The 23964-nt window shown below is 39.1% G+C and overlaps 1 protein-coding gene across 4 annotated transcripts in view; it reads right to left on the bottom strand.

Annotated features, from left to right (window-relative positions):
- OPHN1 (oligophrenin 1) overlaps nt 1–23964 on the bottom strand; it is a 658667-nt gene that overhangs the window by 245913 nt on the left and 388790 nt on the right. For all 4 annotated transcript variants that reach the window (XM_081567319.1, XM_081567322.1, XM_081567321.1 and 1 more), the window contains exons 16-18: nt 19785–19869; nt 6695–6753; nt 5439–5544 (exon numbers count right to left, since the gene is read on the bottom strand). In XM_081567319.1, the coding sequence (XP_081423445.1) occupies nt 5439–5544; nt 6695–6753; nt 19785–19869 (250 nt within the window). The remainder of the gene's footprint in view (nt 1–5438; nt 5545–6694; nt 6754–19784; nt 19870–23964) is intronic.

Genomic DNA, 23964 nt, shown 5'->3' with positions numbered 1-23964 from the left:
GATCATGGTTTTTTTTTCCCCCCAGATATGTGCCCAGGAGTGGGATTGCAGGGTCATATGGTAGCTCTATTTTTAGTTATTTAAGGAACCTCCATACTATTCTCCATAGAGACTGTACCCATTTACATTCCTGCTAAGAATGTAGGAGGGTTCCCTTCTCTCAACACTCTCTTCAACGTTTGTTGTCTGTGGATTTTTTGACGATAGACATTCTGATTGCAGTAAGGTGATATCTCTTTAAAATTTTGATTTGTATTTCTCTGATGTTAAATACCTTTTCAAGTGCCTATTGGCCACTGTATGCCCTCTTTGGAGAAATGTCTATTCAGGTCTTCTGCTCATTTTTTGAGTGGGGTGTTGGTTTTGAAGCAATTAAGCCTCATAAGCTGTTTGCAAATTTTAGAGACTAATTTCTTATTGGTCACATCATTTGCAAATATTTTCTCCCAATACGTGGGTTGTCTTTTTGTTTTGTTTATTGTTTCCTTTGCTGTGCAAAAGCTTTTAAGTAGGTCCCAGTTATTTTTGTTTTTATTTCCATTATTCTAGGAGATGGCTCAAACAAGATGTTGCTGTAATTTATGTCAGAGAGTGTTCTGCCAATGCTTTCCTTTAGGAGTTTTATAGTGTCTGGATACACATTTAGGTCTTTAAATCCATTTTGAGCTTATTTTGTATATGAAGTAAAGGAATGATCTAAAATATTCTTCACACGTGGCTATCCAGTTTTCCTAGCACCACTTGTTGAAAAGCTTCTTTCCAATGTTGGGTAGTCTTGTCTCCTTTGTCATAGATTAATTTACCATAGGTGCATGGGCTTGTCTGTTTTTTGTTTTAATTAATTTTTCTTGGAGTATAGTTGCTTTGCAATGTTGTGTTAGTTTCTGCTATGATGCAAAGTGTACCAGACATACATATACATATGTCTATTTTTTTTTTGAGATTTCCTTCACATTTTGATCACCATGGAGCATTGGGTAGAGTTCCCTTTGCTATATAGTAGGTTCTCATTAGCTATCTATTTTAAACATAGTAGTGTATATATTTATATTTATATTTATATTTATATATATATCCCAATCTGCCAATCCTCACTGATGATAGTCATTCTGACATATTCATGAGGTGATATCTGAATGAGATTTTATTTGCTTTCTTTGATTATTAGTAGTGTTGTGCATCTTTTCACGTGCCTGGTGATCATCGTATATCATCTTTGGAAAAATGTTATTCCTTGTTCTGTTTTTTAATCAGGTTGTTCACTTTTTTGATATTAAGTTGCATGAGTTGATTATATATTTTAGATATTAACCTCTTATTAGTCATATCATTTACTAATATTTTCTCCAATTCAATAGAATGTCTTTTCATTTTATTGATGGTTTTCTTTGCTGTGAGGAAGGTTTTATGTTTAATTAGGTCCCACTTTTCTTTCACTTTCGCTTACTTTGCCTTAGGAAAGAGATCTAAAAAAATTGCTAAAATTTATGTCAAAGAATGGCTTATCTATGTTTCCTTCTAAGATGTATAGTATCAGGCCTTATATTTAGGTCTTTAATCCATTTTGAGCTTATTTTTGTGTAGAGTGTTGTTGCTGCTCAGTACCTCAATCATGACCAGCTTTTTGTGAACTCATGGACTGCAGCATGCCAGGCCTCCTTGTCCATCACCAACTCCCGGAGTTTGCTCAAACTCATGTCCATTGAGTTGGTGATGCCATCCAACCATCTAATCCTCTGTCACCCCCTTCTCCTCCTGCTCTAAATCTTTCCCAGCATCAGTGTCTTTTCCAATGAGTCAGCTCTTCCCATCAGGTAGTCAAACTTTTGGAGCTTCAGTTTCAGCATCAGCCCTTCCAATGAATATTCAGGGTTGATTTCTTTAGGATTGACTGCTTTAATCACCTTGCAGTCCAAGGAACTCTCAAGAGTCTTCTCCAACACCACAGTTCAAAAGCATCAATTCTGTGGTGTTCAGCTGTCTTTATGATCCAATTCTCACATCTGTACTTGGCTACTGGAAAAAACATAGCTTCGATTAGATGGACTTTTGTCAGCAAAGTAATGTCTCTGCTTTTTAATATACTGTCGAGGTTTGTCATAGCTTTTCCTCCAAGGAGCAAGCACCTTTTAATTTCCTGGCTGCAGTCACCATCTGCCGTGACTTTGGAACCCAAGAAAATGAAGGCTGTCACTGTTTCCATTTTTTCCCCATTTATTTGTTGTGAAGTGATGGGACTGGATGCCATGATCTTCGTTTTTTGAATGCTGAGTTTTAAGCCAGCTTTTCACTCTCCTCTTTCACCTTTATCCAGATGCTCTTTAGTTCCTCTTTGCTTTCTGCCATTAAAGTGGTGTCATCTGCATATCTGAGGTTACTGATATTTCTCCTCATAATCTTGATTCCATCTTGTGATTCATCCAGCCCAGCATTTCACATGATGCAATGTGTTAGATGCAGGAGACTCAGGTTCGATGCCTCGGTGAGGAAGATCCCCTGGATGAGGGCCCAACAATCTACTCCAGTATTCTTGCCTGGAGAATCTCATGGAGAGAGGAGTCTTACATGCAACAGTCCATAGGGTCACAAAGATTTGGACAAGACTAAAGCTACTGAGCACATACACACATTCTGCATACAAGTTGAAATAAGCAGGGTGACAATATACAGCTTTGTCATTCTCTTTTCCCAATTTTGAACCAGTTCATTCTTCCATGTCTGGTTCTAACTATTGCTTCTTGATCACATACAAGTTTATCAGGAGGCAGGTAAGGTGGTATAGTATTCCCAACTCTTTAAGAATTTTCCACAGTTTGTTGTGATCCACACAGTCAATTGCTTTCATGTAGTCAATGAAGCAAAAGTAGATGTTTTTCTGGAATTCCCTTGCTTTCTTTATGATCCGACAGATGTTGGCAATTTGATCTCTGGTTCTTCTACCTTTTCTAAATCCAGCATGTACATAGGGAAGTTCTTGGTTCACGTACTGTTGAGCCTAGCTTGAAGGATTTTGAGCATTACCTTCCTAGCATGTGAAATGAGTACAATTGTGCAGTATCTTGAACATTCTTTGGCATTGCCCTTCTTTGGGATTGGAATGAAAACTTACCTTTTCCAGTTCTGTGGCCACTGCTAAGTATTCCAAATTTGCTGGCATATTGAGAACAGCACTTTAACAGCATCACCTTTTAGGACTTGAAGTAGCTCAGATTGAATTCCATCACCTCCACTAGCTTTGCTTGTAGTTATGCTTCCTAAGGCCCGCTTGAATTTACACTCCAGGATGTCTGGATGATGGTGAGTGATCACACCATCACGATTATCCAGGTCATTAAGACCTTTTTTGTATAGTTCTGTGTATTTTTGCCACGTCTTCTTAATCCCTTCTGCTTCTGTTAAGTCCATTCCGCTTCTGTTGTTTACTGTGCCCATCTCTGCATGAAATGTCCCCTTGGCATCTAATTTTCTTGAAGAGATCTCTAGTCATTCCCATTCTACTGTTTTCCTCCAGTTCTTTGCATTTTTCACTTAAGAAGGCTTTCTTATCTTTCCTTGCATTCAGGAACTCTGCATTCAGATAGGTATATCTTTTCTTTTCTCCTTTGCCTTTAGTTTCTCTTCTTTTCTCAGCTATTTGTGAGGCCTCCTCAGACAACCATTTTGCCTTGTTGCATTTCTTTTTCTTGGGGATCGTTTTGGTCACCATCTCTTGTACAGTGTTACAAAGCTCCATCCATAGTTCTTCAGGCACTCTGTCTATCAGATCTAATCCCTTGAATCTATTTGTCACTTCCACCATATAATCATAAGGGACTTTATTTAGCTCATACCTGAATGGCCTAGTGGTTTTCCCTGCTTTCTTCAATTTTAGTCTGAATTTTTCAATAAGGTGTTCATGATGTGAGCCACAGTTAGCTCCAGGTCTTATTTTTGCTGACTGTATAGAGCTTCTCCATCTTCAGCTGCAAAGATTATAATCAATCTGATTTCAGTATTGACCATCTGGTGATGTCCATGTGTAGTCGTCTCGTATGTTGTTGGAAGAGAGTGTTTGCTATAATCAGTGCATTCTCTTGGCAAAGCTCGTACTAATAATAGTACTAATAATCCTACTGGGTGATGCTTACAACCTTTTTACAGTTTTGCTTGTTTTCAGAATATATTTTATTAGCATGAATTAGTGGCTGTGTTGACAAGTTTGATGAAATAACTCTTTTCTCTGTGTTAGTATGCTATGAATTTGATATTTAGAATCATTTGCTTTTTTTGCATTCTATTTTAGAGTTTGTAATATTTTCCTTTTGATTTAACTTTACTATTTGGATACATAAAATATTAATTTGGCTCAAAAGTCAAAAGGAGGTGGACTCAGAGGAGTCTAGAATTCATGCCTATGCCTTCCACCCTATTCACCACCTATCCCCTAGGTGTTTGAGACATTCTCCAACAATAAGTGACTACTTGTGTAAATAATGGTGTATTCAAACAATATGGCAGTATACAGGAATGAAAAAGAATGAGGAAATATTAGTGTTGTTTTTGAAGTGATTTCCAGATTTTCCAGCATTTTTATGAGTGTACTGATAGGTTAATTTTGTTACATAAAGACTTCAGATGCATCACAATTTTTCTAAGCTTGTTGTCTTATTTATTTACTTTTTAACACAGCAGGAGTGGCCTTAAGAGTGACCTGTCAATGGTCATCAAGAAAGCTAGTAGCAGAACTGATGCTGGAACCCAGGTTTGCTCAATTCTGGCTACAGTACTTTTTGCTGTTCCATATTGTTTCCTTAGAGCAGCCTTTTATGAGTTAAGTTAATTCATCTGTATTCACAACATTGAACCCTCTGGTCAGGAAGCACCACAGTGGGGCACACAAACCCCCTATACCCACCCATCTTAGAGCTTATCACCAGATCTATTCTGAAATGCTGCTATCTCTTCTTACCTGCCATACTCAAGCAAAGAAGGTGATTATAATCATAACCCCCATGTCTTGAGAACTTCCTATGTCCCAGGCACTTTACCTGTGTTCATTCAAATCCACGCAACAGTCTTAAGGGGCAGGCAAAACTACTCTTATTTTAAAGATGACCAAACAGAGGTTAAGAGAGGTTTTCCTAAGATTATAAAGTTAAATAAGGGATAGAGCTGGTATTTGACCAGATTTATGTGACAGCAAAGCTTGTGTTTAACCCATTCTATCTGGTATTAATCCCTAAACTGAGAAAACCCCTCAAATAAGATGGGCGATGACCCGGATAAGATACATACAAGGGTAAAGGCAAAATCATGTTTTTCACCAAGCACTCAGATTGCTTAGGATGAAGCAATTGGGGGTTGGGACTTAATGAGCTTAAAGAAAGTTTATCTGTAGTGCTATCATGTGGGTAATTCTTCTAATAGGAACTCTTCCTGAAAACCTAGAAGTTACTTACTTGACCAAGTGTCTTATAAGAAGTTCCAACATCTCTCGGTTCTTTTCTGGTAGCTTATATACCAGGGAGTGAATAGCTCCCAATCGATAATCCAGGTTGTCAGACTCTGAGAGAGAACAGAGAGATAGTTTTGCCTTCTGGGCAATTGGATTAAGCAACTTCTCATACACAGACACACATACACACACCCATGCATGTGCACATGCAGAGACAATCAAAAACACAGAGAGAGTCTGAGAGATGAAAAGAGAGAGATATATAGACACAGGGACAAAATGACAGAAAGAGACCAAGAAACAAAGACACTGAAGGGGGAAGAGAGAGACTGATTAAAAGATAAAAACATAGATTAAAAACAAATAAACTGGTCTAGAAAGATGAAGAATATAGAAGAGAGAAGAGAAAACAGAAGAGAGAAGAGAAGACTGTATCAGAACAAGTCAGAATTCTAAATACAGCAGGTTGCTCTTAAAGTTCCACACATAAACTTCCAGGTGGAAATGCTTGCCCAGCAAATTTCCTTGTGGAGCTGGGAGGTATGCTGCTGCCTCTGGGTTCCTATGAAAATTACTGAGAGAGCTCAGAGTAAAAATCAAGGCTCTCTTGCCTCAACAAAGATTCATTATGAGGACAAATCCCCTGCATCGTTTTCCTCAATACCATACAAGGCACAATGCAAAAGAGTCACATGGAGGTAGGGAGGGATACTCATACAGTGGCCTCAGCCAAAACTTTTAATGCTTCTTCAGCTGCCGACTTTTTGAGTGATTCTATATACCTTATTTCCTATGTACCCCTCCAGTCTCACCATTGGTCTCATAATCTAAACATTGTGATGCTAGCACTAAAAAATTAAGAGTAATAATTCACAACACAACTGAAAAGCATTTGAAAGGGCAAAGTGTTGAAAATAAGCTGAAACAATAACTGTAATGGAACCATTTTGCTGTTTCCTGGCAATGTGAGCCAATATGCTTGCTCTGATATAAGGCACAATCAATCAGTCAAGTCCTCAGAACTGTTGCATCCCTCAAGTTAGCCAGTTTTCTCCAATTTATTCAACTAACACTGATTTATCAAAACTAATACAGCACGTGAGTTAGCAAGTAAGAATATTATCATTTGACAGTGGACAAAACCTGAATGTATGTTTGTTTTTTCCCTTACTTTCCCTCAAGCAGTCTTCTATGCTTATTGTTGTAAATATTAGTTAGAAGCCAGGAAAACACAATTAACTAAGTAACGTAAATACTTACTGGCAGCAGAGACCAGCTCTTTGTGAAGTCTATAGGTCATGACAGGTTCAGAAAGATTCCTGAAATTAATGAAGACTGTAAGTTCCTTTGGGGAGGGAGTAGTTTGGCTTTAGAATCTTAGTTCTGTGAGAAGCAAAGCTGAAGTTTTTGAGCTCACAGATTTATATGACTATATGCATTTTTTGTTCATCTGAAAATTTGTCAGAGGAATCCTCGTTGCTCGTAATTCAACAGAAGAAAGTATTAGCCGAGACCTCGAACAGGGTCTCCAACTAGTTCCCCAAAGTGAAAAGAGGCACAAACCAGCCCTGCAAAATTCCAAAGTGGACCCACTATGATTGCTACTATGAAGTCCTTACAGTTTGTTAGCTCCTTAATTTCCAAGTTCTTTTACATCTGTCCTATTTTATCCCTCCAAAAATCCTGTGAAGAAGTAATTCAAATCCCTATTTAATGGAGAAGGAAATTGAGGCTCAGATAGTTTTCTTTATTTAGTAAAAAAAAAATACTGGTTGAGTGACTTCCCTAGTGATCCAGTGGTTAAAACTCTGTAATTCCACTTCAAGGGGCATGGGTTTGACCCCTGGTCAAGGAACTAAGATCCCACATGCTGCATGGTGTGGCATATATATATAATGAGCACCTACTTGTGACTGGCATTGTGCCAGGTATTGGGGATCCGGATGAATTAGACATAGTCTAAACCTTCAAGGAGCTAACAGTCTAGTTGGGGACAGTACCATATACAAACTTTGCAATGTAAGGTAACAAGTATAATGATAAAAGTGGGTAGTACATGGCCCAGAAGAAGGAAGCAATCCACTAATAATAGTAATAATAGCAAACTTGTCATTGTTCTAAGTGTTTAACATATATTTACTCATTTAATTCTCATGACAATCCTGTAAGATAGATACTAATATCATCTCCATTTTTTTAGATAAGGAAACTGAGCTTCAGAAAAGTTAAATAGTTCATCCTAAGTCACATAGTTACTAAGTGGTGGAAGTAAGCAGTCTGTCTCAAGCCCATGTTCTTTATCATTATGTTATACTGCTTGCCACTGCTCTTATTGTAGTAATCTAGGCAACAGATAATAAAAGTCTAAACGAAAATAGTGCTATTATGGGTAGAAAGAAAAGGTGAGGAGGGTTATTTGAAAGACATTAAAGGCAGCTTCTTCAACAGTTGTAAGGGAGAGATTAATGTTGATTAGGGACAGAGTAATCTGGTTTTGGACTGAACATATTAGAAATTGATTCAGAGGGACGTAGAGATGTTATGTCTGAGGGGTTTCTGGGATAGCCAAAGGCAGATGTTTATTAGGAAGATAGATGAAGTCCTTTTCCAGATCTGAGAATCAGGGCTTATTAGAACCATGAGAACGAATACCATGGCTCAAGGAGAGACGGCCAATTGGCAGCCAACAGTTACATGAGGTCTTTCAACATTTCTTTAAAGTCCAGAATAGTGTGTAAAAAAGAAATGGAATTGAATCAGTCATCATAATATGAAGAAAATTGAGTATTTCACATACAAGATCGATATTGTCTGCCTCTATTGAAAGATGGAAAGATCTGTCTATATTGGGCTCTTATGGTTGTTTGTGGGAGTAAAGAATATTGCTGTTTATATATAAACAAAGGGATTGCCATGCAAGTAAGGGTTTTACAGGCAACAAGTTTAATATGAAAGTAGTCCTTCAGTCATTTTCATGTCCTTGTTCTTGTAAATATTTGTATTTTCTATTCCTCCAATGTAGCAAAATGAGAAGAAAGCGCTGGGAAATACCAGGTAGAAAGTCCATAGAAGGGACTTCTAAAAATGATCAAAGAGGTGAGAGAAAATCCAAAAGTAATGGATTAGCAGAATCCAAAAGAAAAAGTTTCAAGGAGGGCTTGTTAATAGCTTCAAATGCTACAAAGAGATCAAATAAGGTAAAGGTTGACAACTGTCCATTGTGTTTAGCATTGAGGGAATCACTGGTGACCTTGGCAAGAGCAGCTTCATAGAGGAGAGAGGGCGAGTCAGATTGCAGTGGGTTATAAAGTAAACTCGGAGATTAAAAGTAAAGTTGGGAGTGTGTATTACTTCATACACTGGAGCTAGATTGGGAAGGAGTGAAATATCTCACTAGGCAATTTCATCTAAGCTCCTGCCTCCTATTATCATCTGCACTGTTGATGATCCTCAATTTTTTAACTCAAGCCCAGAATTCTCTGAGTTACATTCCTATATATTTCCTATATATCAGATTGCCTACTTAAAATTCTTGCCCTAGTTTCTACAAAGACACCTAGATTTGACATATCTAAAACCTAATGTGTCATATCCCTAATTTGTCATCTCCTTCACATGAGGTAATTTTTTTTTGTTTGTTTCCCAAATCAGTAAATGTATGATCATCATTTGGTTGCATGGGCTGGAAATGTGGAAGTCATTCTTTTATCTCCCTCTCCTCCATCTTCATATCCAAGTTTATTTCCTAAATCTCTTTTTTTTTTTTTTTTATAAATTTATTTATTTTAGTTGGGGGCTAATTACTTTACAATATTGTAATAGTTTTTGCCATACATTGACATGAATCAGCCATGGGTTTACATGTGTTCCCCTTCCCGGACCCCCCACCCACCTCCCTCCCCATCCCATCCTTCTGGATCATCCCATTGCCCTGGCCCTGAGCCCTTGTCACTTGCATCGAACATGGAATGGTGCTCTGTTTCACATATGACAATACACATGTCTCAATGCCATTCTCCCAGAACGTCCCACCCTCACCTTCTCCCTCAGAGTCCATAAAATTGTTCCATGCATCTGTGTCTCTTATTCTGTCTCGCATATAGGGTTAACGTTACCATCTTTCAAATTCCATATATATGCATTAGTATACTGTATTGTTGTTTTTCTTTCTGGCTTACTTCACTCTGTATAATGGGCTCCAGTTTCATCCATCTCAGTAGAACTGATTCAAATGTATTTTTTTTAATCGCTGAGTAATATTCCATTGTGTATATGTACCACAGCTTCCTTATCCATTCGTCTGCTGATGGACATCTAGGTTGCTTCCATGTCCTGGCTATTGTAAACAGTGCTGCGATGAACATTGGGGTACACGCGTCTCTTTCAATTCTGGTTTCCTCGGTGTATATGCCCAGCAGTGGGATTGCTGGGTCATATGGCAGTTCTATTCCCAGTTTTTTAAGGCATCTCCACACTGTTCTCCATAGTGGCTGTACTAGTTTGCATTCCCACCAACAGTGTAAGAGGGATCCCTTTTCTCCACACCCTCTCCAGCATTTATTGCTTGTAGACTTTTGGATAGCAGCCATTCTGACTGGTGTGAAATGATACCTCATTGTGGTTTTGATTTGCATTTCTCTAATAATGAGTGATGTTGAGCATCTTTTCATGTGTTTGTTAGCCATCTGTATGTCTTCTTTGGAGAAATGTCTGTTTAGTTCTTTGGCCCATTTTTTGATCGGGTCGTTTATTTTTCGGGAATACAGCTGCAGAAGTTGCTTGTATATTTTTGAGATTAATTGTTTGTCTGTTGCTTCATTTGCTATTATTTTCTCCCATTCTGAAGGCTGTCTTTTCACCTTGTTTATAGTTTCCTTTGTTGTGCAAAAGCTTTTAATTTTAATTAGGTCCCATTTGTTTATTTTTGCTTTTATTTCCAATATTCTGGGAGGTGGGTCATGGAGGATCCTGCTGTGATTTATGTCGGAGAGTGTTTTGCCTATGTTTTCCTCTAGGAGTTTTATTGTTTCTGGTCTTACGTTTAGATCTTTAATCCATTTTGAGTTTATTTTTGTGTACGGTGTTAGGAAGTGTTCTAGTTTCATTCTTTTACAAGTGGTTGACCAGTTTTCCCAGCACCACTTGTTAAAGAGATTGTCTTTTCTCCATTGTATATTCTTGCCTCCTTTGTCGAAGATAAGGTGTCCATATGTGCGTGGGTTTATCTCTGGGCTTTCTATTTTGTTCCATTGATCTATATTTCTATCTTTGTGCCAATACCATACTGTCTTGATGACTGTGGCTTTGTAGTAGAGCCTGAAGTCAGGCAGGTTGATTCCTCCAGTTCCATTCTTCTTCCTCAAGATTGCTTTGGCTATTCGAGGTTTCTTATATTTCCATACAAATTGTGAGATGATTTGTTCTAGTTCTGTGAAAAATACCATTGGTAGCTTGATAGGGATTGCATTGAATCTGTAGATTGCTTTGGGTAGAATACTCATTTTCACTATATTAATTCTTCCAATCCATGAACACGGTATATTTCTCCATCTGTTTGTGTCCTCTTTGATTTCTTTCATCAGTGTTTTATAGTTTTCTATATATAAGTCTTTTGTTTCTTTAGGTAGATATATTCCTAAGTACTTTATTCTTTTTGATGCAGTGGTGAATGGTATTGTTTCCTTAATTTCTCTTTCTGTTTTCTCAATATTGGAGTATAGGAATGCAAGGGATTTCTGTGTGTTAATTTTATATCCTGCAACTTTACTATATTCATTGATCAACTCTAGTAATTTTCTAGTAGAGTCTTTAGGGTTTTCTATGTAGAGGATCATGTCATCTGCAAACAGTGAGAGTTTTACTTCTTCTTTTCCTATCTGTATTCCTTTTATTTCTTTTTCAGCTCTGATTGCTGTGGCCAAAACTTCCAAAACTATGTTGAATAGTAGTGGTGAAAGTGGGCATCCTTGCCTTGTTCCTGACTTTAGGGGAAATGCTTTCAATTTTTCACCATTGAGGATAATGTTTGCTGTGGGTTTGTCATATATAGCTTTTATTATGTTGAGATATGTTCCTTCTATTCCTGCTTTCTGGAGGGTTTTAATCATAAATGGATGCTGAATTTTGTCAAAGGCTTTTTCTGCATCTATTGAGATAACCATATGGTTTTTTTCTTTCAATTTGTTAATGTGGTGTATTACATTGATTGATTTGCGGATGTTAAAAAAACCTTGCATTCCTGGGATAAAGCCCACTTGGTCATGATGTATGATCTTTTTAATATGATGTTGGATTCTGTTTGCTAGAATTTTATTAAGGATTTTTGCATCTATGTTCATCAGTGATATTGGCCTGTAGTTTTCCTTTTTTGTGACATCTTTGTCTGGTTTTGGAATTAGGGTGATGGTGGCCTCATAGAATGAGTTTGGAAGTTTACCATCTTCTGCAATTTTCTGGAAGAGTTTGAGTAGGATAGGTGTTAGTTCTTCTCTAAATTTTTGGTAGAATTCCGCTGTGAAGCCGTCTGGTCCTGGGCTTTTGTTTGCTGGAAGATTTCTGATTACAGTTTCGATTTCCGTGCTTGTGATGGGTCTGTTAAGATCTTCTATTTCTTCCTGGTTCAGTTTTGGAAAGTTATACTTTTCTAAGAATTTGTCCATTTCTTCCAAGTTGTCCATTTTATTGGCATATAGCTGTTGGTAGTAGTCTCTTATGATCCTTTGTATTTCTGTGGAGTCTGTTGTGATCTCTCCATTTTCATTTCTAATTTTGTTAATCTGATTCTTCTCCCTTTGTTTCTTGATGAGTCTGGCTAATGGCTTATCAATTTTGTTTATCTTCTCGAAAAACCAGCTTTTAGTTTTGTTGATTTTTGCTATGGTCTCTTTTGTTTCTTTTGCATTTATTTCTGCCCTAATTTTTAAGATTTCTTTCCTTCTACTGACCCTGGGGTTTTTCATTTCTTCCTTCTCTAGTTGCTTTAGGTGTAGAGTTAGTTGATTTATTTGATTTTTTTCTTGTTTCTTGAGGTACGCCTGTATTGCTATGAACCTTCCCCTTAGTATTGCTTTTACAGTGTCCCATAGGTTTTGGGTTGTTGTGCTTTCATTTTCATTCGTTTCTATGCATAATTTTATTTCTTTTTTGATTTCTTCTGTGATTTGTTCGTTATTCAGAAGCGTGTTGTTTAGCCTCCATATGTTGGAACTTTTAATAGTTTTTTTCCTGTAATTGAGGTCTAATCTTACTGCATTGTGGTCAGAGAAGATGGCTGGGATGATTTCAATTTTTTTGAATTTACCAAGGCTAGATTTATGGCCCAGGATGTGATCTATCCTGGAGAAAGTTCCATGTGCACTTGAGAAAAAGGTAAAATTGATTGTTTTGGGGTGGAAACTCCTGTAAATATCAATTAAATCTAATTTGTCTATTGTATCATTTAAAGTTTGTGTTTCCTTGTTAATTTTCTGTTTAGTTGATCTATCCATATGCGTGAGTGGAGTATTAAAGTCTCCCACTATTATTGTGTTATTGTTAATTTCCCCTTTCATACTTGTTAGTATTTGCCTTATATATTGTGGTGCTCCTATGTTGGGTGCATATATATTTATGATTGTTACGTCTTCTTCTTAAATTGATCCTTTGATCTTTATGTAGTGTCCTTCTTTGTCCCTTTTCACATCCTTTATTTTAAAGTCTATTTTATCTGAAATGAGTATTGCGACTCCTGCTTTCTTTTGGTCTCCGTTTGCATGGAATATGTTTTTCCATCCTTTCACTTTCAGCCTGTGTGTGTCCCTAGTTTTGAGGTGGGTCTCTTGTAGACAGCATATATAGGGGTCTTGTTTTTGTATCCATTCAGCAACCCTTTGTCTTTTGGTTGGGGCATTCAACCCATTTACATTTAAGGTAATTATTGATAAGTATGATCCCGTTGCCATTTACTTTGTTGTTTTGAGTTCGTGTTGAAACATCCTTTCTGTGTTTCCTGTTTAGAGAAGATCCTTTAGCATTTGCTGGAGAGCTGGTTTGGTGGTGCTGAATTCCCTCAGCTCTTGCTTGTCTGTAAAGCTTTTGAATTCTCCTTCATATCTGAATGAGATCCTTGCTGGGTACAGTAATCTGGGTTGTAGATTATTCTCTTTCATTACTTTAAGTATGTCCTGCCATTCCCTTCTAGCCTGAAGGGTTTCTATTGAAAGATCAGCTGTTATCCTTATGGGGATCCCCTTGTGTGTTATTTGTTGTTTTTCCCTTGCTGCTTTTAATATTTGTTCTTTGTGTTTGATCTTTGTTAATTTGATTAATATGTGTCTTGGGGTGTTTCGCCTTGGGTTTATCCTGTTTGGAACTCTCTGGGTTTCTTGGACTTCTGTGACTATTTCTTTCCTCAATTTAGGGAAATTCTCAACTATTATCTCCTCGAGTATTTTTTCATGGCCTTTCCTTTTATCTTCTTCTTCTGGGACTCCTATGATTCGAATGTTGGGGCGTTTCATATTGTCCCAGAGGTCCCAGAGGTTTTCCTCATTTCTTTTGATTCTTTTTTCTTTTTTCCTCTCTGCTTCGTTTATTTCCATCATTCTATCTTCTACCTCACTTATCCTATCTTCTGCCTCCGTTATTCTACTGTTGGTTCCCTCCAGAGTGTCTTTTATCTCCTTTATTTCATTATTCATTCTATATTGATTCCTTTTTATTTCTTCTAAGTCCTTGATAAACATTTCTTGCATCTTCTCAGTCTTTGTCTCCAGGCTATTTATCTGTAACTCCATTTTGCTTTCAAGATTTTGGATCATTTTTATTATCCTTATTCTAAATTCTTTTTCAGATAGATTCACTATCTCCTCCTCTTTTGTTTGGCTTTGTGGGCATTTCTCATTTTCCTTTACTTGCTGAGTATTTCTCTGCCTTTTCATCTTGTTTAGATTGCTGTGTTAGGCGTGGCCCTTCTGTATTCTGGTAGTATGAAGTTCCTCTTTGTTGTGGAGGTTCCTCACTGCGGTTGGGGTTGGACAGGTGGCTTGTCAAGGTTTCCTGGTTGGAGGAGCTTGTGTCGGTGTTCTGGTGGGTGGAGCTGGATTTCTGCTCTCTAGAGTGTAATGGAGTGACCAGTATTAATTTTTGAGATGTCTATGGATTTGGTGTGCCTCTGGGCAGCCTGTATATTGATGCTCAGGTCTATGTTCCTGCGTTGCTGGAGAATTTGTGTGGTATGTCTTGCTCTGGAACTTATTGTCTCTTGGGTGGAGCTTGGTTTCAGTGAATTTATGGAAGCTATTGGATGGTCTCGTATTAATTAATGTTTCCCCTGGCTTTCAGTCTTATTCTTGCAGTAGCCTCAAGACTTCTCCTTCCATACAGCCTCAATAATAAAACTTTTAGGTTAATGGTGAAAAGATTCTCCGCAGTGAGGGATACCCAGAAAGGTTCACTGAGTTACATGGAGAGATGAGGTGGGGGGGGTGGGTTGAGGTGACCAGGAGGGGAAGAGGGGAACTCAAATGTGGAGAGAGCAATCTAGCCAGTAAGCACTTCCCTCTGTGCTTTCCACAGTTTGGAACCCTCAGAGTGATTCACAGAGATACATAGAGAGGGGGGAGGAAGGTAATAGAGGTGAGCATGAGTAGAAAGGGAGGAATTAAGAGGGGAGAGAGAGATCTGGGCAGTATCCTGTTCCTGAAGTGTTCTCCGGTACCCAGAACACCCTCAGAGATTCACAGAATTGGGTTGAGAAAAGAAGGAGGAGGGTGGGAGATAGAGGTTCCCTGGGGGAGAAGAAAGAGCATCAATAGGGGGAGAGAGTGATCAGGCCAGTGATCACACTCCTGAGTAAAAATGGGTCCTAAAGATTGGGTTCTTAAATGTACAAAGTTGATATCAAATATGTAAAACAAAGATTAAAAATCTAGAGTAGAGGTTAGACTCTTATAAAACTTACAATCTAAAAAAAAAGAAAAAAGGAAACAGTGTAAAAAGAAAAAAAACAGTAAAACAGTAAAAAAAGAAACAGTAAAAAAATGTAGAACAGGAAAAAAAACATTAAAAAAAAGAAAACACAAAAGGTATAAGATATATGTATGTAGTTTGCTTCAAAAATAGGGTTTTTTTTTTTTTTGCAAGTTAATAGTGGGTTATGAAAATGAAAGTTAAAGGTGTAATAGAGGACTTGAAGAAAAAGGAAAGAAGAGAAAAAAAAAATTTTTTTTAATTAAAAAAAAATTAAAAAAAAAATAATAATAATAGTAAAAAATATATATATCCCGGACTTTCTCTGGAGCTGTTGTGAGCAGTGTGGGATCTGCTCAGTTTTAGATAGATCCTTATTCCTGCTTATACTTTTCAAGATCTATAGGTCCTTTTTAATGCAGTCGGTATTAACTACAGGGATCTTAATCTGTTGGCCTGTCCCTTCCAAAGCGCTTCCCTCTGTTCATTTGGCTTCTGTTTGGAGATCTCTTCAGTATCTAATTTCCGCCCTGCAACAAAGCGGTGGAGGTGATCTCTTTAGGTTCGCTTGTTCAATCGTGCTGTGGGGAGGAAGGAACACTGCAATTCTGGCGTGTGTGTGGTAAGCTCGCAGTGTCTCGGCCGCACTGGGTTCGCCCCCGCTCACGGCGTGTGTGCTTTCCCCGTCTACCCTGCTCAGGCTTCAGGTTACTCGGCCGGGGAGCGGGCCCTGAGCTGCGTGCACTTCCCAGGTCTAAGCCGCTCAGGTTCAGGCTCCCGGTTACTCCACAAAGGCGCAGACTCGGTTTCGCCCGCGGCTTGTGCCGTTCCCGGTCGGAGCTGCCCAGGCGGCCAGAAGTTTGGCGAGGGCGCTGTCCCCTGTTGGGGCGGTGCGGCTTATCACCACCCTGGTCCCCGCCTCGGTTTACGGGCGCGCCCGGCTCCGGTGTGCTTTGTGTCGGTTCTGGGGAGCTGGTCTCTGGCTGCGACCCTCCCGGCGGCTGTCGACCCTCCGGGATCTCAGGCAGTCTTTGCTTAGAAACTGGGAGCCTGTTTGTCGTTTGGTAGGGGGTGCCCTCTCTGGAGCCGAGTTTGCCCCTTTCCGGCTCTGGCGGGCCCTGCCTGCCCGCTGTGTCCGGAGGGGGATGGGGCGGTCTGCAGCCGGCTAGCTCTCCTCTGGTATCGCTCAGTCCTTTGTTCTGTGAGCGGGCCGGCAGTGCCTTAGAGTTGGGCTTTTCGCGGGATAGTTCTCTCTCTCTCGCTGTCCCACAGTTTAGGTTACTATCTCACGTTAGCTCCCTCAGATCGCCCTCGGGGCACTCGGGCCCGGTCCTTACCCTAGGCAATGCCGCCCGCTCCTCTCCGTTCAGCCCCCACTTGCTGGTGGCGGATGATGCGAGCGTCTGGGGTTCTTTGCTGGGAGTTGCTTTAGGCACGTAATCTGTGGATTTTATTTATTTTTTCCTCCCAGTTACGTTGCCCTCCGAGATAAAAAATCCTCCCCCACACCCGCCGGTGAGAGGGTTTCCTGGTGCTTCCTAAATCTCTTGACTATGCTTATTTCTGTCTATTTCCAATGCTACTCTTTAGTCCCACAGAAGCATCGTCTCTTTCCAGGACCACAGCAACAGCTTGCTAATTGGTTTCCACCTCTACTTATTTTGCCTCTTTCTAATCTCATCTCTCTATATTTTTTCAAAATGCAAATGTCATCATATAACCTCCTGCTTAAAATATTTGAATATATTCCCATTCCTTTTAATATATATTAATACTCCAATTCTAAAAATATCCTAAAAGTCCTTGAATGATCTGGCCCTACATATCTCTCCCTCCCTCTACAGTCAATACTCCACATATACTGGTACATGTAGTTCCTTAAAAGGGTCTTCCTTGTGCTTCAAGGTCTTTGCATATGAAGTTACTTCTGTCTGGAACTGCCTCCCCCTGCCAGTTGACACCAAGTTATAATTCAAACCTCAGATCAAAATGAAAACCAGAATAAATCAGGCTTTCTTATTATATGACTGCATAGCACTTTGCAGCTTTCCTTCAGAGCACTTACTACAGTTCATTATATTTGTATAATTATCTTTTGTCTGTCCATTTCACTGGACTATAACTTTTTTTAAAATGTTTTACTTATTTGTTTTTGTCTGTGCTGAGCCTTCATTGTTGTGTATGGGCTTTTCGGTAGTTGCAGAGTGGGGGCTACTCTCTACTGTCATATCCCTCAAATGTAGTTGCAGCACACAGGCTTACTTGTGCTGTGGCATATGATATCTTCCCTGACTAGGGATTGAATCGGTGACCCTTGCATTGGCAGGCAGATCCTTAACCAATGGACCACCAGGGAAGTCCCAACTATAACCTTTTTAAGGTCATATCTACTCACGACTATGTACCAACTGCCAGATACTATGCTAGGCACTGAGTAGGTACTCAGGAAATGTTTACTGAATGGTTTAGAGAATGGTGGAATAAATGAATGAATGAAACAAAACACAAGGTCAGAGAGATGTGCAATGCTGGATCATGTTTGTTCATGGGGTTCTCAAGGCAAGAGTGCTGAAGTGGTTTGCCATTCTCCTCTCCAGTGGATCACATTTTGTCAGAACTCTCCACTATGACCCATCTGTCTTGGCTGGCCTTACATGGCATGGCTCATAATTTCACTGAGTTACACAAAGCTGTGATCCATGTGATCATTTTGGTTAGTTTTCCATGGTTGTGGTCTTCCTATTTATATGCTGAGAGGAAAGAACCCATTAAATGAGAAAGGTTAAAGATGCAGAAGAGAGAAGGGATGGTTTTTAGAGTAATTTTCTAGAAATGTTGGAGACAAAGGGTGAATTAGGTGTCTAAAACACAGATGAAGCAAGTTCATTTTGAAGATACTGACACAATTTTTAAAAAAAGAAATCAAAAAGGTGTAAACTGGCTACTACATATTAAAGGCTCATAAGACTCTCAACAATAAATATATCTTATTGGAGGTGCTGGCCATTCAAAGTTTCAGGTTCATCTTTCAAGTGGGCTTCACTGCTTATAATGCAATGAGCTGGGAAAGATAAAATGTGGGAGGGAATTACCCTACAAAAATCTTTGAAAAAACTAACTCCTTTTAAGGAGGCTAGAGACATTGAGTCATTTACTTGCACTATTATCATCATCATGAGTCTCCTGAAAGTGTACATAGCAGATTGCTCTGCCTTTACTAAATTACCCAAGCAACTCCAAGAAGGCCACAGCCTCTGGGAGGTGGAGAATAGGAAAATAAGATGCTCTAATACCAGTGGCTTTACAAGTTAGAGATACTTAGGTTCAAATAATATGAGTTGTGATCATGAATATTACTTAATGAAGGAGAAAGTATGTTGTATTTCTTCATCTGTAAAATAAGTATAGTAACACCTACCTCATAAGATTATTGTGAGAAAAAAACAATAATATTGTCAACATAAGCAACTAGAACATTGCCTAGCACAGGATAAACCCTCCAAGAACAGTGATTTTCTTCTTTGGCAAATGCAAGAGAAATACTCCTGGAAAGAGCATTCATATTTACTTGAAGTTCTAAGATGATGAAATAGCATAAGGTCATTTAATAACAATATCTGGGACCCAACCTATTTTGGATTAATGACATTTCTCATATCACAAACAGCTATCTTAATGACTAAAGAGTACAATAATTGAAAAGACATTTTAGCACATAAAGTATGGTGCATACTATGGGACATAGAAAATGGTAAGAAATGAATGAGTTTAAAAAGTATATATGTCACAAATAATTTTATGCAATATAAAGTTATGCCAATAAACTGTCATTGTACATCCCCAAATTTTGCTCATGAGTTAATTTTTCCTACTGTCATCACTTCATTCAGTTCTAACATTTTTTTTTCTTTTTCAGTTCTAACTTTTCTATATTTGTATTTTTTTGGTTTTTATTCACATTATTAAAAAAGGCATACAAATACACAAATTATGTTTGTGTAAATGCAGTTTAATGTTTCATAATTATTATCCAACAATACAGGTTAACAACCTTGAATTTTCACAACTCCTGAGTTTGCTAGTGAGCCCACCGTGATATCACTCTATCTGTGCACAAATGCAAAACTTCAATTATTTAAGGGCATGATTTTTAAATAAGTGTTATTAAAGCAAATTTTCTTCAGAAACCCATATTCTATTATTTTGATGTTTCCCTTGCTTAAATTCCCAATTAAAAAAAATCTCCTAATGCACATTTTTCTTTAACAAAAATTCTTTTCGTTTTTTTTTTCTTTAGCAATTCTATCTAACCTCCCAAAATTGGGACTACATTAACTCCATCTCCAACCAGACAAATTTCATCAATTTTGAAAAGTAATGTTCCAAATCATATCAGACATACCTGAGGTAGAATTTCAAGGAGCTGGTGATTGTCTTAATGTCCCAGTCACTATTATGAAAATCAATATCTCCTGGGCATTTAGGATCTATTCAAGATGAAAAAAAATGAAAAAAAGTTAATTTTTCACAAGATACTAGATTTTACCCCTTCAGAAGAAAAATAAAGTATATTAATTAAAAGATAGTTACTCTAACCAGTTTTCACAAAATGAAAACTTTACAACAAACACGTCTTTGAGGTCTCAAAAAATCCCCTTGCATTCCAGTTAAGCATTCAAGGGGCTTGGAAGCCAACTCTTTCATTCACACAAGAAGAAAAAAAAATGGAACAACCTGAAAATCAACTCCTCTTAGCTCCATCAGAGAACTGAGGTCAAGCTGAAGAAACAACAACAACAAAAAAATGGAACAACCTGAAAATCAACTCCTCTTAGCTCCATCAGAGAACTGAGGGCAAGCTGAAGAAACAGACAAGCAGATACAGAAAATCAAAACATATAGGGCAGAAGCCCAAGAGCAGAAAAGTCCTTGGGGATCAGTGCAGGGCTATGAAAACCTAATCGATAATTGGCAAATTGCTAGAGGCTCAGTGTGAACAGGCTTGAGAGTTAAAAATTTTAAGCAGGCCCAGTCCTAGGGGACTCCCAAACTTTTGGGAGTTTTACCTACAGGAGCCTTATCAGATTCTCACAGTGAAGATCTGAGAAAAACTCCATCATGTTACTGTAATTCTGAAAAGTGGATAAGAAAATTAGCCATTTAAAAATATGCACAGAGCATTTTTGTTCTTCTTAATAAGGCTTACCCTCAAGAGAAACTATTTTACCAGAGCTTGACTGACCTGGGAAAGAGGAAATTCACAACTCCAGAACTGGAATGCCTCCCTGTCTCTTCTAAGGAGGAAAACTGAAACAAAACTGAACAATATTTGTGAAGATCATAGGCCAGAAACACAGGTTCACTAAAATACTGAGCATTCACCCCAAGGAAACCAGAATTGAAAGAGACACATACACCTTGATGTTCACTGAAGCACTATTTACAATACCTAGGACATGGAAGCAACCTAGATGTCCATCGGCAGATGAATGGATAAGTAAGTTGTGGTACATATACACAAACTACCATTACTCAACTATAAAAAGGTATGCATTTGAGTAAGTTCTAATGAGGTGCATGAACTTGGAGCCTATCATACACAGTGAAGTCAGTCAGAAAGAGAAACACCAATACAGTATATTAACACATATATATGGAATTTACAAAGACAGTAACAACAACCTGTATGCAAGACAGCAAAAGAGACACAGATGTAAAGAAGAGACTTTTGGACTCTGTGGGAGAAGGTGAGGGTGGGATGATTTGAGAGAATAGCATTGAAACATGTATATTACCATATGGAAAATACATGACCAGTACAAGTTCAATGAATGAAGCAGAGCACCCAAAGACAACCTCTGAAACACCCTCTGAGACAACCCAGAGGGATAGGGTGGGAATGGAGGTGGGTGGGGAGTTCAGGATGGGGGGACACATGTATACCTGTGGCCGATTCATACTGATGTATGGCAAAAACCATCACAATACTGTAAAGTAATTATCCTCCAATTAAAATAAATTAATTAATTAAAGAATAAAGTACTGAGACATGATTGTAGAATTATAGAATGATACCTCTCCCCTTAGAATTTACCACCACATCAACAGACTTCCTGGATAATAACAAAGGAATGTGACTAAAAGAACTATTCTCAGAAACATTTCAGAAGACTCTAAGGAAAACAAAAGACAATCAATATAATAAAAAGAAGAACACCAAAGGTAAGTTGAGCTCCTGACATCTACAGTAAAAGCAAACAAAAAAGAGACTAAACTCTAGCTAGATAAATAAAAACTCTAACTAAAACCTATTTACCTCAGTTCCTTTTACACATCATGTCTGGTTGGGAACAAAAATCATTAGAAAACACTAAAAGACGAGGGCAGTCCTAAGATGGCGGAGGGATAGGATGGGGAGACCACTTTCTCCCCCAAATTCATTGAAAGAACATTTGAACGCTGAGCAAATTCCACAAAACAACTTCTGAATGCTGGCAGGGGACACCAGGCACCGAGAAAGGCAGCCCTTGTCTTCGAAAGGAGGTAGGACAAAATATAGAAGATAAAAAGAGAGACAAAAGGGTTAGGGACTGAGATCCATCCCGGGGAGGGAGTCATAAAAGAGGAGAAGTTTCCAAACACCAGGAAACCCTCTCACTGGCAGGTCTCTGGGGAGTTTTGGAATCTCAGAGGGCAACATAACAGGGAGGAAAAATAAATAAATGAATAAATAAAACCAACAGATTACATGCCTAACGGCAATTCCCAGCAGAGAGGTAGCCCAGATGCTCAAATCTGCTACCAGCAAGTGGGGCTGAACAGGGAGGAAGGGGCCGCACTGCTTAGGGTAAGGACCGGAAATGAATGCCCTGTGGGCAATCTGAGGGAGCTAATGTAAGATAGCAACCCAAACTGTGGGATAGCCAGAGAGAGAAAAAAGAGAGAGAGAACTTTCCCGCCTAAAGCCCTAACATAAGGCACTGCCGGGCTTGCTCACAGAACAAAAGGACTGTGCGAATACCAGAGGAGAGCTAGCCAGCAGTGGACCGGCCCATCCCCTGCCAGAGGTAGGGAGACAGGCGGGTGGCAGCCAGAGGAGGAAAGGGGCAAACTCAGCCCCAGAGACAGCATCCTCCACCAAACTGCGAGCAGGCTCCCAGTTGCCAACAAAGTCTTCCTGGGATCCTGGACAAATGACATCCACTGGGAGGGTTGCAGCCAGAGATCAGCTCCCCAGAAGAGACACAGGGCACACCTGAGACAGCACACCTGGGAAGCCAAGGGGATGGGACGGGGGAGGTAATAAGACGCACCACACCGAAGGAGAGCACGCTCACCAAGCACACGGTCGCCTGAGCTGCTGGGACCAGGGGAGGGCACAAAACGCAGGCCCAACCAAGTCTGCACCTTTGTGGAGCACCCAAGAACCTGAATCTGAGCGGATTAGACCTGGGAAGTCCATGCAACCCAAGGCCCACATTAGACAGTTCCCCTCACAGAGCAACCTGGAGCCTAAGCAGTGTAGACTGGGAAAGCACACACACCATGAGCAGGGGCAAACCCAGTGTGGCCGAGACACTGCGAGCACTCCCCACACCCACCAGTGATATTTGTTTGCAGTGTTCCTCCCTCCCCACAGAACGACTGAACAAGTGAGCCTAAATAAGTGACCACCTTCGCCCCCTTGTATCAGGGGGGAAATTAGACACTGAAGAGACTTGCAAACAGAAGAAGCCAAAATAAACAGAGGGAACCGCTTTGGAAGTGACGGGTGCAATAGATTAAAACTCTGTAGTTAGCACCAAATACATTGGAAGGGGCATATAGATCTTGAGAAGTATAAGCTGGAACAAGGAACTATCTGAAACTGAACTGACCTTACATTGCCCGCAACAGCTCCAGAAAAATTCCTAGATATATTTTTACTATTATCATGTTTAATTTTTTTTTATTTTTTATTTTTAAGTCCTCTATTACTCCTTTAATTTTCATTTTTATAACTATTACCTCACAAAAAAGACTGTGTTTTTAAAGCAAACTTCATGTATATTTTTTATAATGCTTGTGATTCTGTTTTTTTTTTTTTAATATTGTATTTTTGAGAGACTAAACTCTACATTTTTAATCTTTGCTTTTTGGTATTTGTTATCAAGTTTATACCTTTAAGAATCCAATCTTCAGAACCCATTTTTATTTAGGAGTGTGATTACTGACTTGATTGCCATCTCCCCCTTTTGACTCTCCTTTTTCTCCACTAGGTCACCACTCTCTCCTCCCTCCACCTTCCCTTCTCTATCCAACTCTGTGAGTCTCTTTGGTTATTTTGGGCTGTGGAGAACACTTAGGGAACTGATTACTGGCTACATCTGTCTCTCTCCTTTTAACACCCCCTCTTCTCCTCCTGGTCACCTCTATCTTCTTCCTCCCTCTTCTCTTCTCTATGTAATTCTGTGAACCTCTCTGGGTGTTCCAGTCTGTGGAGAACACATAGGGATTTGATTACTGGTTAGATTGCTCTCTCCGCTTTTGATTCTCCCTCTTCTCCTCCTGGTCACCTCTATCTCCGTCCTCCCTCTTCTCTT

Source organism: Giraffa tippelskirchi, chromosome X (assembly GCF_054371585.1).
Source record: "Giraffa tippelskirchi isolate mGirTip1 chromosome X, T2T-mGirTip1v1.2.pri, whole genome shotgun sequence".
In the NCBI taxonomy this organism is placed as follows: domain Eukaryota; kingdom Metazoa; phylum Chordata; class Mammalia; order Artiodactyla; family Giraffidae; genus Giraffa; species Giraffa tippelskirchi.
Note: the sequence above shows the minus strand (reverse complement) of the source record. Positions and strands in the feature narration are given on the sequence as shown.